General features: G+C 55.4%; 7 protein-coding genes across 7 annotated transcripts; 2 read left to right on the top strand and 5 right to left on the bottom strand.

Annotated features, from left to right (window-relative positions):
* Positions 1-880: 880 nt before the first annotated feature.
* CGCA056_v000776 (putative succinate dehydrogenase [ubiquinone] flavoprotein subunit) lies at positions 881-3,010 on the top strand (the record flags this gene model as incomplete). The annotated part of the gene is made up of 4 exons (XM_037316037.1): positions 881-928; positions 1,011-1,453; positions 1,514-2,737; positions 2,791-3,010. The coding sequence occupies 4 exons, from the start codon at positions 881-883 to the stop codon at positions 3,008-3,010; spliced, it is 1,935 nt and encodes a 644-aa protein (XP_037184565.1).
* A 714-nt stretch (positions 3,011-3,724) lies between these two features.
* On the bottom strand, positions 3,725-4,397 carry CGCA056_v000775 (uncharacterized protein; the record flags this gene model as incomplete). The annotated part of the gene is made up of 3 exons (XM_037316036.1): positions 3,725-3,881; positions 3,960-4,190; positions 4,249-4,397. 3 exons carry the CDS (start codon positions 4,395-4,397, stop codon positions 3,725-3,727), a joined length of 537 nt encoding a protein of 178 aa, XP_037184562.1.
* A 1,703-nt stretch (positions 4,398-6,100) lies between these two features.
* Positions 6,101-6,322, bottom strand: CGCA056_v000774 (uncharacterized protein; the record flags this gene model as incomplete). Its single annotated transcript, XM_037316035.1, has 2 exons — positions 6,101-6,189; positions 6,253-6,322. The coding sequence occupies 2 exons, from the start codon at positions 6,320-6,322 to the stop codon at positions 6,101-6,103; spliced, it is 159 nt and encodes a 52-aa protein (XP_037184563.1).
* Positions 6,323-7,276: 954 nt separating this feature from the next.
* Positions 7,277-9,201, bottom strand: ADE2 (phosphoribosylaminoimidazole carboxylase; the record flags this gene model as incomplete). Its single annotated transcript, XM_037316034.1, has 3 exons — positions 7,277-7,602; positions 7,655-8,314; positions 8,364-9,201. 3 exons carry the CDS (start codon positions 9,199-9,201, stop codon positions 7,277-7,279), a joined length of 1,824 nt encoding a protein of 607 aa, XP_037184568.1.
* A 440-nt stretch (positions 9,202-9,641) lies between these two features.
* DUS4L (tRNA-dihydrouridine(20a/20b) synthase [NAD(P)+]-like) lies at positions 9,642-11,013 on the top strand (the record flags this gene model as incomplete). The annotated part of the gene is made up of 4 exons (XM_037316033.1): positions 9,642-9,685; positions 9,759-9,837; positions 9,900-10,002; positions 10,061-11,013. The coding sequence occupies 4 exons, from the start codon at positions 9,642-9,644 to the stop codon at positions 11,011-11,013; spliced, it is 1,179 nt and encodes a 392-aa protein (XP_037184569.1).
* A 345-nt stretch (positions 11,014-11,358) lies between these two features.
* pch1 (Cyclin pch1) lies at positions 11,359-12,811 on the bottom strand (the record flags this gene model as incomplete). The annotated part of the gene is made up of 2 exons (XM_037316032.1): positions 11,359-12,279; positions 12,344-12,811. The coding sequence occupies 2 exons, from the start codon at positions 12,809-12,811 to the stop codon at positions 11,359-11,361; spliced, it is 1,389 nt and encodes a 462-aa protein (XP_037184566.1).
* Positions 12,812-13,182: 371 nt separating this feature from the next.
* On the bottom strand, positions 13,183-16,354 carry TOXG (Alanine racemase TOXG; the record flags this gene model as incomplete). The annotated part of the gene is made up of 3 exons (XM_037316031.1): positions 13,183-14,763; positions 15,185-16,215; positions 16,282-16,354. 3 exons carry the CDS (start codon positions 16,352-16,354, stop codon positions 13,183-13,185), a joined length of 2,685 nt encoding a protein of 894 aa, XP_037184567.1.
* Positions 16,355-16,896: the final 542 nt, after the last annotated feature.

Raw genomic sequence — 16,896 nt, 5'->3', positions numbered from 1 at the left:
ATGCGAATAATCGCGCGCGATAGCGAGCTATGGTCGTGAAGTCATGGACTTGGGCCTCTGCATCGAAAGGGACCCAGTTCCACCCGCACCTCGGCAATGGGGTTCGGGAAGCACCGCAGAACCAGCACGCAATGCGAAAAGCTCCAACGAGGCCAATTGCGTTCAACTGAGAGACAGAAACGCAGAGAAAAGAGTTGCGACAACTCCAGAGCAACTCTTCAGAGGCATAGTTCAAGTGCGCAACGTGTATCGCAACCCCAAGTTTTGCGGATAAACATAATTCTTCAATGGCCGCTGATCCAGGAGGGCTAAGCTTTCGTCCGGTCGCACTGATGATAGGTACCCCGGATTGGATCTTCGGAATTTGACGGGACTCCATGCATGTGAAGGTGTGGCTTTCCTGGAGTGTGGCTAGTGTGGCTTCGGCTCCTCGGCGGATGTCCAGCTTAGGTTCGTATGGAGACGGAGGGATAATCACGAATCAAGACAGAGTGATTGGCTGAATCGTTTGTGGAATCCTTTCCTCGCAAACCTCTCGACAGGTCGTACCCAGTAACCTTTTCCCACCCAAGTTGTTGACATCGACTGGAGGCAGCACCTCGTTCTGGAGACCGATCCCCAATTGAAGGTACGTGTGCAGTTATGGCAGTAGCAGGTTTTAGGGGACTTCTCTCTTACTAACCCGTTGCCCCAGGCCTGATCTCTCTCTTCCGACAACGGTTAGTTCCGACCATTCCCTTCCACGCATCCATCCACCCGCACAGCATCCTCGGTCGTCAACGTCGTCTGCCACCCCCACGACCTGAGTGTTCAGGACCACGAATACGCCAACAACTCGACACAACAATACTGACACTCAACAATAGTGTTTATAGCAAATATGGCCTCCTCAATGGCGCTGAGGAGATTTGCCGCCGCCAGACCTGCTGTAAGCATTCCCTTTATTCTGTGGCAACCTTCGACAGAATCCATGGCCGGCTTCGAGAAACAACCTCGCTGACAATCCTCAGTTCTCGCAGGCGCGCGCATTCTCCACGACTAGATCCGCCGCGCGGGTCTTCGCGAACCAGCCCCTCCGTGCGAAGGAGGCTTCTCCCTACGTCAGCAACAAATACCCCGTTATCGACCACGAGTACGATGCCATTGTCGTCGGTGCCGGTGGTGCTGGCCTCCGTGCCGCCTTCGGTCTGGCTGAGGCTGGCTTCAATACTGCTTGTATCTCCAAGCTTTTCCCCACCAGATCTCACACCGTCGCTGCTCAGGGTGGTATCAACGCCGCTTTGGGCAACATGCACGAGGACGACTGGAGGTGGCATATGTACGACACCGTCAAGGGTTCAGATTGGCTCGGTGATCAGGATGCTATTCACTACATGACCCGTGAGGCTCCTGCCTCCATTGTCGAGCTTGAGAACTACGGCTGCCCCTTCTCCAGAACCGAGGACGGCAAGATGTGAGTGCCATTCCACGACCTAGTTGTGAGATCCTTCTTGCTAACAGCCTCTCGCAACAGCTACCAGCGTGCTTTCGGTGGTCAGTCTCAGAAGTTCGGAAAGGGTGGACAGGCCTACCGCTGCTGCGCCGCCGAGGACCGTACCGGACACGCCCTTCTGCACACTCTCTACGGCCAGTCTCTCCGCCACAACACCAACTACTTCATCGAGTACTTCGCCCTCGACCTGATCATGCAGGACGGCGAGTGCCGCGGTGTCCTCGCCTACAACCAGGAGGACGGCACCCTGCACCGTTTCCTCGCGAACCACACCGTCCTGGCTACCGGTGGTTACGGACGTGCCTACTTCTCCTGCACCTCCGCCCACACCTGCACTGGTGACGGTATGGCCATGGTTGCCCGTGCCGGTCTGCCCAACCAGGATCTCGAGTTCGTCCAGTTCCACCCTACCGGTATCTACGGCGCTGGCTGCTTGATCACTGAGGGTGCTCGTGGTGAGGGTGGTTACCTCCTCAACTCCGAGGGTGAGCGTTTCATGGAGCGTTACGCCCCCACCGCCAAGGATCTTGCCTCTCGTGACGTCGTTTCCCGTTCCATGACCATGGAGATTCGCGATGGCCGTGGTGTTGGCGAGGACAAGGACCACATCTTCCTGCAGCTCAGCCACTTGCCCGCCGAGGTTCTCCACGAGCGTCTGCCCGGTATCTCTGAGACCGCCGGTATCTTCGCCGGTGTCGACGTTCGCACCCAGCCCATTCCCGTCTTGCCCACCGTCCACTACAACATGGGCGGTATCCCCACGAAGTACACCGGTGAGGTTATCACCGTTGACGAGAACGGCAAGGACAAGGTCGTCCCCGGTCTGTTCGCCTGCGGTGAGGCCGCCTGTGTCTCTGTCCACGGTGCTAACCGTCTCGGTGCCAACTCCCTGCTCGACCTTGTCGTCTTCGGTCGTGCCGTCTCCCACACCATCCGCGACAAGTTCTCTCCCGGCACTAAGCACAAGCCCCTTGCGGCTGATGCTGGCGCGGAGCACATTGAGGTTCTTGACAAGGTTCGCACGTCCGAGGGCCCCAGGACCACCGCCGATGTTCGTCTTTCTATGCAGAAGGCTATGCAGACTGAGGTTTCCGTTTTCAGAACACAGGAGTCCCTGGATGAGGGTGTTCGCAAGATGGTTGAGATTGACGCTCAGTTCCCCGAGGTCGGCATCAAGGACCGCAGCATGATCTGGAACTCCGATCTTGTTGAGACCCTTGAGCTCCGCAACCTGCTGACTTGCGCGTAAGTAACATCTTTGGTTAAATTGGTCACACTTGACGCTAATAACTTGACAGCATTCAAACCGCCACTTCTGCCGCCGCTCGCAAGGAGTCTCGCGGGGCCCATGCGCGCGAGGATTTCCCCGAGCGTGACGACAAGGAATGGATGAAGCACACCCTCTCTTTCCAGAAGCAGCCCCATGGCAAGGTCGACCTGAGCTACCGTGGCGTTATCGCCAACACCCTTGACGAGAACGAGTGCAAGGCCGTCCCTCCTTTCAAGCGTGTGTACTAAACCATCAATGTTACGATAGAACAGGTGTAGGGTGTTTTGGGAGGCGCGCAACGGGAATGTCGGAACAGCAGAGGATGAAGAGAAAGAAGACTAAGGAGAGGAGGCGAATCATAATACCACGATAATTTTCAGTTAATGATCGTGGGAGAAGCCGCGTGGGGGATAAGTTACCTACCCTTTTTGGAATATGCTGTATGGGCTAGGTACATGCACCGCAGGCTTTCGGGCTTTGGCTCTGGAGTTAAAAACGTGTAAAGTAGGAGGAGAAATTCATTTTGTTCAAAGAGAAACCTGAATCAGTTCAAACTTGACTGTCCCTTGCCATTGGGTATATGACGACTTGGATATTTATCTCCTGCTCCTTATGACTGACGGTGTCCATGGTGTTCATAGGGCAAAACAACTTCGTCACACTCTGTTCTTGTTGAACGACCACCCTGGCATAGCTGGCCGTTCTTATCACACTGCGTCGAGGTTTTTGGCTCAGCCAAGAATGTGCCAACCTAATTGATTCAACCGTTCCTTACTTTGTTCAAACAGGCACACCATGCGCCATCACGGTCACATGCACCAAGTGAGCATTTAGGCAAGACATTGCGCGGATCGAGACGGCAGTTCACAGCAGCAACATTTCATTGCGAGCTACTAGCAAGAAAGATACACATTTTCCTTCCTTGTATTTTTTGTTCCATAACATTTTCCTCTCGGCCATTTTCAAGGGGTGGGATCGGCAGTGAAGTACGGGAGAGAGTAGGTCTGATCAGGCTCGCTGGTGAAGTAGGGCAGAGAATACGTCTGGTCGGGCGCGGACGTGGACTTCGAGCAGGGAGGCGCGGTGTAGGACGGCCAGGGGCGGCAGTCGGAGTGGCATCTTTTGGAAAAAATGTTAGCCGTCTACAGCATTCTCTTGTGGAATGGATCGACAATCAGGAGAGAGGGAGAGACTTACCCGCCATACCACTGACCACACTCGTTGACGTAGTCTATGCAAACAGTGCGCTTGCTGCATGAGTCCGTGATGATGGTCGGCGGCTTGACCGGGGTGACCGAGATGCTGGGAGGCGCGGTAGGGCGAGGCGAGGGCTTGCCGGGGATCTTGGTGATGGACTTTGTCGGCTTCGTGGGCTTCGGGCAGGGAGGCATCGTGGGCGCCGTGTCCGGCTTGCAGGCATCGTAGCAGCTATCATTCGGCATCAGCAAAGGATCGTTGGCAGCAGCGGTAGGGAAAGATGGCTTACCCTCCCCAGCGCACGGTGGGACAGGCCGGGTTGATTCCATCGATGCAGATGTTCTGGGGGCAGCCGGCCTTGCCCGGCTGGATCTGAGGGGCCGCAGCGACGAAGCCAGCGACGCTCAGAGCGGCTGCGAGAAGTTGAGTCGAGTGCATCTTGACTTGGTGTAATTCGTAGAAGAGTTCTTGAATCTGCAGGTGTTGGTTTGTATATGTGAAGAGCGTATTGTGGTTTTTTGCTGGATTACACAAAAACTTTCCATCGGTCAGGCCGGACAACCGGGTTCCTATATAGCCTCACGGCCTGCGCAGATAGGTCGCACGTACACCCGTGCCGGCTTGCTCAACAGCCGACTGGGATAGTTTCCAAGACGGGAAGACGGAGGCTAGCGGGAGCGTGTTTGTGACTGTCTCGGCCGCAGGGGAGGAGTGAGCCGCCATTGCCCTGCCCCGCGAGATATGCGCCCTGGTTGCCAGTACACAAGGCACATCGCCAGATGAGTTTGCTTCCATGCCCGCCAAGCACAGTCTACCTTGCTTCGGTGTAGGTGCCAAGAGACGCGGAAGCATGCCAAACGTGAGAATAGCTTACACAAGGCCACGATGTAGGGGAGAAAGGGAGCGCATGCGGATGGTGGTTGAAAGTAGCGTGCGCCGCATGTGCAGGTGGACAGAGCGGTGGATGGTGTCGACGATCAGCGATTGGTGATGAGGTCAAGGTCTCAGTTCTCGGCTGTTTTCGAGCAGTCTGGTCTCAGACTGCCCTACCAGAAGGGGTATTCAGGGCTGTTGCAAAAGGCAAGGGGGAAATCGAGTGGGCACCGCGGGGAGTTACACTAGCACAGCTCCTTTGTTCGTGATACCCAGGTGTGGACTCGAGCGATGTCCAACTGATGTAAGGATACCATCAACGGTCTTCAGCTCATTCCAGGTTGTAAAATTCTTGACGAGAACCCATTATTGAAAAGCGATGGACAAAACTCCGCCCGGGTTGGCCTGAAAGTGGCTCTCCAAATGTAAGCCCGGGCTGAGAGGCTTTCGTGATGTTGCCCAGCACCATGCAACATGCCCGTATGTGGCTGGTCCATCGCCTATACGGGGGAGTCAAGATAACCGTATCCAGAAGCTTTCCGCTCCCGCCAAGGCGCTTGTTTCGAGGGAGCGGCGACCTGGACCCCTGCCGGCGAACGGTACGGGCGGACTGATATGGGGATCATCTTCGAAATCGACGTCGAGGTTGGATTCGGTTGAGAGACTCGAGCGGTTCTTCGGCCCGTCTGAACAGTTCTTCCACGAGTTGCGAACAGGTCTAGGAATGCAAATTCTGACACTAAGTTGCGTATGTTCCATCGACTGCGGAAAGCCGTTCACTGGTAGTAGGCTATCACGAATCCTTGGGACTGTGTGATATGGACTCGGGAAGCGTGGAGCTAGCCATGGAAGCCAACTCAAGATCGCACAACTGCTCCCACCGGCTGGGAGGAATGCCACCGAAAGCTTGGAAGGGTTCGTATCTGCGACAGGACTCGGGCGTTTGGTCGCTGACAGTTGAATGACATCAGCCCAATGACATTCAGCAGGGCATTTGTGGACGAGTGGACGCACGAGGGGGGAAGAAATGAAGGGATGTCTCGTTGTACGAGCGACGTTCTTTCGGGACCCCTGGTGCAGCCGAGGGGGATTGCAGCCGAGAGGGAAAGGCAAAGGTCCGCAACGTGCAAGGGGCTATGAATAGCATCCGATCATCAACTGCCTGACTTGCTTCCTCTCCTCCCGATTGGGGCATTCATATCCAAGACATGGAAGAACCTTACCTTACCTACAAACCCTCTTGCTACGGCTGTCTCTCCTTCCCGCTGTCAGCTAAGCCAAGATTGTGACTGTGGCATTTGCGGGGGATCATCGACATGGAAGGCGCATACCTCGGTGATATTTGAGACATGCGGCGCCGGGAAAACCTTGGTCAGCTCGAGTGGTCATCGTCACCTTGAATTGGTCCGTCTTACCTTACTCTCTTCTTTTGCTTCCCTTTTGCTTCTTCCGCACTCCGAGCCGAATGTATGCGACTGCCTCGGAGACATTACTTTGCCCTCCAAGCGCCCGCAACATTCCTCGAACGTGCCTATTCGGACGTCAGCTCAAGGCTGGGCAAGACATACGAGCGAGGCGCCCTATCCTTTCCCGTCAACGTTCGCAACGAACGTGGAAGGCCCCGTCGATCATTGACAGATCCTGCCACGAGTCGCGAGCTCGTCGATCCGGCGCGAGCCGACCTGTTGACTCTCAAACCGTCCCTACCTGATCGAGACTACTATCATCAACTGGCCGGTGATCATCGATCGAGCGAAGATGGCTGATCATCAGGAACTCCTATTTTTAGAAGAAGAGAAAACTTCGTTGCAACCGCCCAGATAAAAATAAAAGGATCAGCATGGAGAGATGAAAGAACCTCATCGGGATAGATCCAGCCAGAGACAGCAACCCTCGCTTGGAAGATATCACGATGCCGGAACTGGGAAGTATCTCGCGCAGCACCATCATAGATGCAAATCACCCATCGCAGTGGAACCCTTGACGTGCCCGGAGGAATCCAAGCCAGCCTTGGCGGGAGATAGCCAAGGTCAGACAGCGTCAAAATCAGGGCAATTCCTTCGACAGGTGTGGTCAACTCGTAGCTTGTTACACAAGAAGCCAACGGTTCGTTTGTATCCTATGCCCACGTCGTCAGCTGCGTCATGCTGGGCATCACAGAGAACGCCATCTCGTGTTTCAAGCGGGGGCACACGCTCCCCTGTTACTCAAGAACCGGTTGTGCTCACCGGTCCGTCGGTTACCGATCCAGGTCCTTTGCATAGTCCGTTGAACCAGTACACTGGCCATAAATCTGGCGCGGGAGCGAATCATTTCATCAAAGTGACTACTCAAGTTTGTATTTTTAATTTTACTCCTAAACGACGCCGGTGCTGGTATCAATCAATGCTGTTCATAAAGTAGGCACCACGTAAGGTATGCAAAAGAGAACAGACCCCTACAGCTTATTTCTTCTCCTCAAGGTATGCCTTCCACCCCACACTCTGCAGCTTGGCTGCCTTTTGCTCCACCTCGGTAGACATGTTGCTCATGTACTGAGCCATCTTCTGCTGGTACTCGAGGCTGGAAGAGCCAAGGATCTTGACAGCCAGCAGCGCGGCGTTTGTTGAGTTGTTGATGCCAACGGTGGCAACAGGGCAACCGCGGGGCATCTGCACGATGCTGAGCAAACTGTCGTGACCGTCCAGGTGGGTGGCCTTGACGGGAACGCCGATGACTGGCACCGTAGTTTCAGATGCCAGCATACCGGGCAGGTGAGCAGCACCACCAGCTAGGTTTCATGTTAGCAGTGTGATCTCTGGACGTTAATAGGCAAAACATACCAGCTGCGATGAGGACCTTGATACCACGCTGGGCAGCAGTCTTGCCGAGCTCTACCATGCGGTGGGGAGTGCGGTGTGCAGAGGTAATGTCGAGGTCGTAAGGAACCTCGAATTTCTCGAGGATCTCGAAAGCCCCTTGAAGGACCTTGAGGTCGGAGTCAGAGCCCATAGTGACAACCACAAGAGGCTTGTCTGAGTTCCGCGAGCTGATCTTCTTGGCCTTGATAGGGGACTGCTGGAGACGAGGCTGCCCGGACGAGGCGTCGATGCGAGCCTCGCGCATATAGTTCACCTCGTTGATCAGGGGCGCAGCCAACTGCTCCAGGTTCACGCCATGTTCGTAGGACGTGACGGTGATGTGGCCGATCTTACGGGCCGGCTTAGAAGACTTGCCGTACAGGTGGAGGAAGATGTCCATCTTGTCGTCGTACAGGGACGTGGTGAGGTCAACAAGCTCCTCGTGAGAGTCTTCACGCGCGCCGCCCAAGATGTTCAGCATGATGGCACTAGAAACACGGGGCTGAAGCTTGATGGACCGCGGGAGCATGTCCAAGATGGAGTAGAGTTGCGCCTTGTACTGGGACATGTAGGGCACAGCCTCAATGGTGTAGTGGCCAGAGTTGTGAGGACGAGGGGCAACCTCGTTCACGGTGATGGTGCCTATCAGATGTTAATACGAAATCAAACCATGACGGCGTTGGAAACTCACCATCCTTCAGGAGGAACATCTCAACAGCAAAGACACCCCTTCCCTTCAGCGTCTTGACGACGTCGCCAGCAACCTGGCGGGCCTTCTCACAAACATCAAGAGGGACTCTGCGAGGGGGGTAATACACCTTAGTGCAAATGCTCTCCTCGTGAATCGTCTCGACAGCCGGGTAGGCGTGGACCTTCCTCAGCTCACCGTCCTCGTCCTCGGTGCGAACGACCATGACGGCAAGCTCCATGTCGAAAGGAACCCACTTCTCGGCATAAAGCGACAGCTTACCCATCGCCTGAATAGCTGCCTCGTAGTCCTGAACGCCATTGACCTTGAAGTTGCCGCGGCCATCGTAAGAACCCTTGCGAGCTTTCAGCATGAAGGGGAAGCCAAAGCTCTTGTAAGCGGCCGACAGGCTCTCCGGAATAGCGGGGCTGGACTCGATGGCCATCTGCGGCGCAATGGGAAGGCCGGCTCTGGCGAAGTGCTCCTTCTGGAGGAACTTGTCCTGGATGAGGCGCAAAGTCTGCCAGTGAGGGTGAACGGGAACCTTCTTGACAGTGCCGGGCGCAGTGATAACGCCGCGGGTCGCAATCTCCTCGAGGACCTCGGTGTTGACGTGCTCAATCTCGACAGTAATGACATCGCACATGGCCGCGAGCTCCCTGATCTTTGCGGGGTCCTTGAAGGAGCCGGTGACATGGCGGCTGTTCTGGTTTGCCATCTTCGCAGGGCAATTGGCCTCGTCGAGGATGGCGATATCGATGCCGAGAGGCCCCGCGGCCTCGCACAGCATCCGGCCAAGCTGGCCGCCTCCAAGGAGGCCGATGGTAGGCTTCTTGACCATGTTGGAAGGCGTGAGGGCGGATTTGGTGTAAGTGCGAAGGAGATTGGAACCAGAACGGATGCGATGGTTCAAGAACAAAAATGGTGGAGAGGTGGTTCCCGAGGGAAGAAACGACTCATCAATCCCGCATAAACAGGGCGGATGGAGCAAAGTTTTGAGTCGAAGTTTAGAAATTTTGACCTTTTCGGGCAGGCGGTGAAAAAACACCCCGCCGTTATCGTCGCTGTAGAGCCCCACCCCCACTATGACAAGCCTACAGGGTGAACGGCAGGACGCCACAGGGCCCCCTGCTCCACCAAAAAATGCCATTGACATGCCCGCGCTTTAGACGCTGTATTCTTCGACCTCAGCCCCCCTGCCCGTGAGACTCACTCTCATCGCCCCTCCAGATTGAGATTTTCAACAGCCACCACCACGCGTGTGTGTGGAAAGCCGGAATCATGGCGGCAGAATTATACGATGGGACGATTTCCGATAGGATACAGTAAGTGAAAATGCCAAGCTGTGCTCTCGTTTTGTGTTGTTGCCCAGCTGGCTCACCTGCATGAATCATCTAGTCCTCTCAAAATCTTCGATGCAGCCAAGAGCCAGGAAAGGTTTCTCAATGTCTCTGCGCCCATGGTGAGATACAGCAAGGTAGGAATCCCGGAACGTTGCTCTGCCGTGAGAGAAATGAAAATGATCTCACAATTTGTTAGCTTGCCTTTCGCCAAACGGTTCACGAATATGGAACCGACCTGTGCTGGACGCCCATGATCCTGTCCAAGGAGTTCAACCGCAACAACTTTGCGCGCGACAGCGGTTCGTAATTCACCATTCCCAACTGAACCGGCTCAGAAGTTGACGAGTTTCAATAAAGACCTCACAATCTCAACCCAGGGCGTCCAGCCCCCCACGATAGTCCAGTTCGGCTCAAACAGCCCCATAGAGCTCGCCCGCTCATCGTCCCTAGCCGCCCCCTATGTGAACGGCGTCGACCTCAACTGCGGCTGCCCCCAGTCCTGGGCCTGCGCCGAGACTCTCGGTGCCGCGCTCATGGAGAAGCGCGAGCTTGTCCGTGACATGGTCATCGAGACGCGACAGCGTCTGGCGAACGACGGCTGGCACGTAGGCAAGGAGCGTGATATCGACAGTCCCAAGGGGCGCAGTGTCAGCGTCAAGATCAGGGTCCACAAGGACTTGAGGAGGACGATGGACTTCATCGACACCGTCATCGGCAACCCCCACGATCGCAACATCGACTTCCTAACCATCCATCCCCGTACGCGCCACACGGCCTCCAGCACCCCTATCAACACGGAGTCGCTAGGTATCCTGCTGGAAAAGTATGGAGACACCCTCCCGATCCTTCTCTCTGGCGATGTCTTTTCCATGGCTACACTGCCGCTATCTACCGTTTCAAAGACAGTATCGGAACCAGATGGACAGATTACCAACGGCCTCACACCTTTCACTCCAAGCGGAACCAAACTCGCGGGTCTCATGTCCGCCCGTGGCATCCTCGCCAACCCGGCCATATATGCGGGTTACGAAGCCTGCCCCTGGGAGGCCGTCGAGTCCTTCATGCGTCATGTCATCCGTGCCCCTATTCCCGTGAAGCTGGTGCAGCATCATCTCCACGAGATGGTCGGCCCAGGCATGGGTCCAGACAAGAAAGCGCTGCTTGACAAGCAGGAGAGGGCTGCGCTGCAAAGACTGGATAGCATGATAGACGTGATAGACTTCATGGACGAGGCAATCAACCGCAAGACGGGTAGGGCAGACGGGCTGCGACGTGAACCCGTAGACAGTTCAAAATTATCTATACCATGACGACTTGATCGTATTCCGCAAAGATTTCATCCAGTGCATGTATTAGGAGCACTATCGAGGTATCGTGCTATCTGAAGCAGCGCTTGCGTCATGAGCTCTCAGGTTCCCACCCTCCTGAACGCCGTGCCCTCGGTGCCTTCTAGGTTCCAGACGTGAGCCAGATTGCTCGAATGCAAGGCTGCCTAAAACGGGATCCATATGATATACTAGGGTGATGCCGCACCCATGGTTAATTGCCTTTCGACCGCCAGTCCGCATGCCGTGAAGATCGATGGACCTCCCAAACGCCGGGTCCCTAAATAATTACAATATTCAAATTGATGATCCTCGTTCTGTCCCGGTATTCTAATCCAGGACTTCTCCCTCATCCTCATCGGATAGTCTCGCGCGCTTCTGGTCCCGACCCTCAGAGTCAGACTCAACTTCCTTCCTCTTGCCTGGAGATACGGCGCCGTTACCATTCGCTCTTTCCGGCTCCTTGAGAGTAGCCTGTGATCCAGATTCGGTGTTGGTGACATCGTCGCGGCCATTGATGCGAGCCCTGGGACTTTGCGTCCCCCTGTCAAGTTCGAAGGGCGTACCTGCCGTCGATGAAAGCGCGTCCTGGCTCATGGGGTCTCTCGGCTGTCTCGTGTTCTCCAGGTCGAAGGCCGGCGATGGCAGAGATGGGTTCTGCTTCCTAAGCGGGTTCTCCGTATAGAATTGTTGCATGATATCAATTGCACGAGTGCATTTCCTCTCGTTGCCCTTCAGGGCCTTCCACCACGGTTCGCCGTTGACGTCTTCAATCTTATTCTTAGTGTGCACACTAGCAAAGAATATGGCGCAGATGGCTACATCGCGAGCCTCAAGCAGGAGAGGGATCGAGGTGAGGCAGGCGTCGTTGCACCAGGCCCATGCCGACTGGCGCAAGTGCTTATTGTGGACAATGTCGAGCTGGCCCAGCAGTTCGAATAGCCGCTGGTAGGGATTGTCGACCATGAGGTCAAAAGTAAGCAGCTCCAGCATAAGTTCTTCGTATGCCAGGATGCTGTCCCTCCAGCGCCAGTATTCCTTGCTCATTTCATCAATCATGAGCTTCGGGTTCTTCTGCGCGACTTTTGCAACGGTAATGATGATTTCTTTCGTTTTACGGCAATTCTCTTCTGTCTTGTTCGCAAGGAAGAGAGCTGTAGCAGCAATGTTCTGTTCGACCGAGTCTGTTAGTTCTGGTTCGGCTTGGGCTTTCTGAGTTCCTCGCTTGGATCTGGGAAGGGACGTCTGCGTCTGACACTCGTCAGACCCGAGCTGGATCGTAACGGAAGCAAAGGGAGCAGCGGAAATATCTCACATAATGGTGAATGCCGCCCTTCTCCTCAACCATACTGTATCGCATGTAGAATCGATGGAAGAAGACGCCTGCAACCCAAAGAGTGATCTGGGGCAGATCGAGCAGGACGCCGGCTTGGTAGATGAAGTTAACACCTTTTGCGCGTCGAAGTCGTTCTTCCGCCGGGGAAATTCCATCCAAAACGCTCGGCGTGCTCAGTGCCTCGTCGTTAGTGAAGTACCACTGATTGGGTGGGGGCCCAGACGGGCTTTGCGCCCTTGAGCGCTGTGGCGATCGCGCATCTCGTTGTGAAAGCGGTCGAGGCGGTGAGGTTCGCGAAGAGTGTGTCGGAGGAGATGGAACGGCTGGCGGAACGTCCAGGCGACGCGCAGGAGATCTCGACTGCCGATCTGGCCGCGGAGGACCAGGAGGGAGAGTAGGCGGCTGATAGGCCTCTCTTGACGGCCGATAGCGATCGATGCTGGCCATCGCCGCGGTTGTGCTAAGGGGATTTTGTTTCGGCGATTGGCGTTGTGCAAAAAGATAAATTGGTCATGGGAAGGTGGCGCGCGCTGTCGCAAAGTTCGAGATGGAGTTGGATGATGTAGTACCTTGGCCTTGCAGGAGTAGTGGATTTTGGGTCCTGTTTGAGTCGCGTTATCTAATCGCGAATTTGACTTCCACGTGACCTTGGGTAGCCACTTAAGACCCTTGACTTGGCCCGTGCATTGCTGTCGCAGTGGCTCTCTTAGTCCAGTTTAAGAACCTGCGGTCACTGAAGCTCCTTGCCTTTATTTTGATGCATGGGTATCTCGTTATTCTATTGGGCCTCTATTTTCGCAACCTGCCGGGTGGCCTGTCTAGATTTCCTCGCCGTCATTGCGACCCCAGAGCTTCACCGTCCGGTCATGCCCTCCACTGACAATCCACTTTCCGTCTCTGCTCACGTCCACACTGGAAACCGGACCGGCATGTCCACTTAGAGTCTGGATGACTCCCCAGTTGTCCGCCGAGAAGATCTTGACCTTGGCATCAAATCCACCAGATACGAAAAATGTGCCGGCCTTCTTGGGCTGCTGCGCACCGCTCTCGTCAACCCCCGGTGGATGCCCATCAATCGGGTCGTCCGTTCCCTTGAACCACCTGAGATCAGACACGGCCTTTGCGTGAGCTCCCAGGTTTGCCGTTCTCTGAACCTTCCGAACGTCCCAACACTTGACCCAGCCGTCTGCCGATCCTGACAGCACTCGGTGTCCATCCGATCCCCAGTCGAGGGCGTATATCGGCTGGATGTGCTCGTCCAGAATCATGACTGTCCGTCCTGATCTCAAGTCCCAGATGCGACCAATGCTGTCCAGGCCGGCGCTGGCCAAAAGGGAGCCATCCGCGTTGAAGCTCACTGCATAAACACCTCTCGAATGGCCTTCCTGGAGCAGCAGCTCCGCGGTAGTCTCCACGTCCCAGAGTCTCCATGTCGTGTCATCTGAGGCAGATGCCACATACCTTCCAGAGGGATGGAACTCGACACGGGATACGCGAGCACTATGACCAGAGAGCGTCGACAGCGGTGTGTCTTGCTCAAGTCCCCACAAATGCACCACACCTTCGGCTCCTCCAGACGCGAGGTTGACAGTGCTGGGAGACACATTGGATTCGGGCAGCGTGGAGCCCGGATACCATGAGAGACCGCTGATCTTGTTGGTATGTCCTCGCAGGTTCATCTTCTGCTCCAGGCTGGGCACCTCGATGAGTTTCAGACCTCCTCCCCAGTTGCCCACCGCGACAATCTCTCCATTGGGTGATAACCTCGTCATGCTGACATTTCGGTCGCCAGCTGTTTGACTGCCCTGAAGCTCGAAGCCCTCCAACTTCTCCTTAATCTGTTTTCGGAACTTGACGTGCGTGCGCAAGGGGATTGTCGACTCTGCTTTTTGAAACTGGACTCGTCTTCTCGCTCTGGGGAGCGAGTATTTAACGATATCGATACGTGCTTGTAACAGTGCTGGGCCTCCCGGGGTATAGAATTCTTCGTCTTGGTCGTCCGCGTCTTCTTCTCCAGCCTCCTGCATCTCGACATCGACATCGTCCATCTCCTTTTGAATAGCAAGTAGGTTCCTCAAACGGTCTCGTCGTTCAGGCTTGCCCTCTCCGAATAGTGTTATGGGTTCGCCCAGCTCTCTGAGCCTCGCGCGCACTCGGTTGTCGTCGGTAGGCACCGCGATGCTAGCGGCCAGCTTTTTCCTCTCCATCTGCGCCAGAACGGCGGAGGCTTTCTCAGGCGCCACGCCGGACGCCGCAGAAGGGATCTCGTAGTCATGGTCGACGGGAATGTCCTCGAGCGCGATTCCTCTGTCCTCGTCCATCGCCTCCTCCACGTAGGCCTGTCGCGACGGATGCATCATCTTGGGCGGGACGGGGGCTGTCGCGGCCCCAGGAATCAGCTGCGAAAATAGGTAGAGTATCAAACAATGACAGAGATTCAAAGAACGAGAAGTTGAGCGAACGAGAAGTTGAGCGAACGAGATAACTGCCGCCAATGGCAGCCTGAAGGTGATCGTCTCTGGGTGGTGATAGGTAGCTGGTTGCCTTCCAAGATAGAGAGCTCCATGCAAAGGTTACAGTCGCGCCAGCTGCACTGGAAAATTTCGGATTAGGTAAGCTGACAGGTCGCGTTTGGGCATGCATCGGATATCAACGGGAGTGGGGCCGGCTTATGCTCCTTCATGTTCACTTCGCTCCAGCTCAACGATTGTCTCGTGCAAGTGCAGACCAAGACATCGAAGCCATTTCGAAATTTCCTCAAACCCATTGGAATTCTAGATATTACACAGCTCACAGCCGAGCTCTGGGAGTACCACTCACATTTCCCCCGTCTGCAACATGACCAAGGGCTGTATTCATCACTGTAGCCAGTCGCTCCATGGCCATCTCATCAATCTGATGATGCAGCACAACCCTCTTCCCGTCGAGCTTGATTCCGTTCCTTTTCCCGAGATCATTCCATTCCCTAACTTCTATGTTGCAGCTCTTGAGATCCACCCAGGCCATGTTGGTCTCGACAGGCTTTAGTAATCTCCCCCCTCTCTCCATCCACATCCTCCCAACCCTCTCTGCCAGAACACGACTGTTCCTCAAGACCCGTTTGGTATCTCTGTTTCCCAACCCAAAATTCTCAGCAACCGCTTGTCGCGCTGCCGCCGCGAGAACACCTGCCTGTCTCATGCCACCTCCAATACTCTTCCGGATTCGCTTCAGTCTGCGGATCAACTCGGATGGGCCCAACACCATGGCACCCATAGGAGCACCGAGGTTTTTGCTAAAATCGAGCGTCAAGACGTCACAGCACTTGCCAAAGTCGTCCAACGCGCCCGCACCTGCTGATACAGCCTCCCAGAGACGGGCTCCATCCATGTGGACGGCAACACCATGCATCGAAGCCCACGCTTTGATTCTCTGTAACTCCGCCAGGGGTATAACCACCCCGGAACTGGTATTCTCGATGCTGACGACCCGCGTGGGGCATTTGTGTACGTCATCCGTCAAGACAGCATGCTTCTTGATGTCCTCGAGTGTAAGGTAAAGACAATTCAGCGGACGAATCCCTTGAACCATCGCACCCGACAAGTGCGCTACGCCACCGGCCTCCCAATGTATGATGTGCGCGCTGGCGTCGGCGAGGACGGCATGCGGCGGCTGGTGCAGCAGTGAGCGCATGGCAAGCTGGTTCGCCATGGTACCCGATAGGACGAAAGCGGCGCTTTCATGGCCACACGTCTTGGCCATTTCCTCCTCGAAGTTTCTCGTTGTTGAATCCTCGCCGTAGACATCGTCATGGAGGGTCGTGCGAGCGATAGCCAAGAGCATGCCTTGGGATGGAGTCGTGACCACGTCGCCTACAGTGACAGCGTAAGAACCGGGTCAAATCCCCCCTCCCCGGCTGGACCACGGCTGGGACTTACTTCGGAAATCGAAGGCCGCGCCGGTTTGCGCGGGCGAGCCCCAGAGCACTGGGGTTTCCTCATCGCTCGGCATGGCTTTGGGCCTAGACTTGAAATGCTCTCGCAGACGTACGATTCTGGACGACAGATGCAACAACTGAACCAGGGGCTAGTCGACAAGTCGATACTGCATATCTCAAGTTCACATCACAGTTGAGATCGGCCTCCCTTCTTTGAGGGTCACACTAGGTAAATAAACTCCTCCATCATTCGCGATATCCGGCTCGGGCCGGGGTATTCATCACACCGCCGTCAGCACATAACACAGGCAGACTTACAATAATCTCAACACCGATCACCTCCCTCGTTCAGTGACCTATCAACTCGCCAACAAACACACCTTAGCTGAATAATCCTCCAGGAATACAGGGGGAGGCTTAGCTCCCGAAAAGGCTCAATTCGCGAGATAGATCTACCCAAAAAGGCGCTGTCACGCTAGCCTCCAGGCTCGGACTCGACTCTGGCCTGGTCCGTGTAGATCGCAAGAACGGCCAGGAGGTTGTGGCCCGATTGGACGGCAGACCCAGCGGCCAGCATCCTAAGTGCTTATGGCAGATGTAACCATCAAAGGTCTCA

The sequence above is a fragment of the Colletotrichum aenigma genome, assembly GCF_013390185.1.
Source record: "Colletotrichum aenigma strain Cg56 chromosome Unknown KSG_Cg56_contig01, whole genome shotgun sequence".
NCBI lineage: Eukaryota > Fungi > Ascomycota > Sordariomycetes > Glomerellales > Glomerellaceae > Colletotrichum > Colletotrichum aenigma.
Note: the sequence above shows the minus strand (reverse complement) of the source record. Positions and strands in the feature narration are given on the sequence as shown.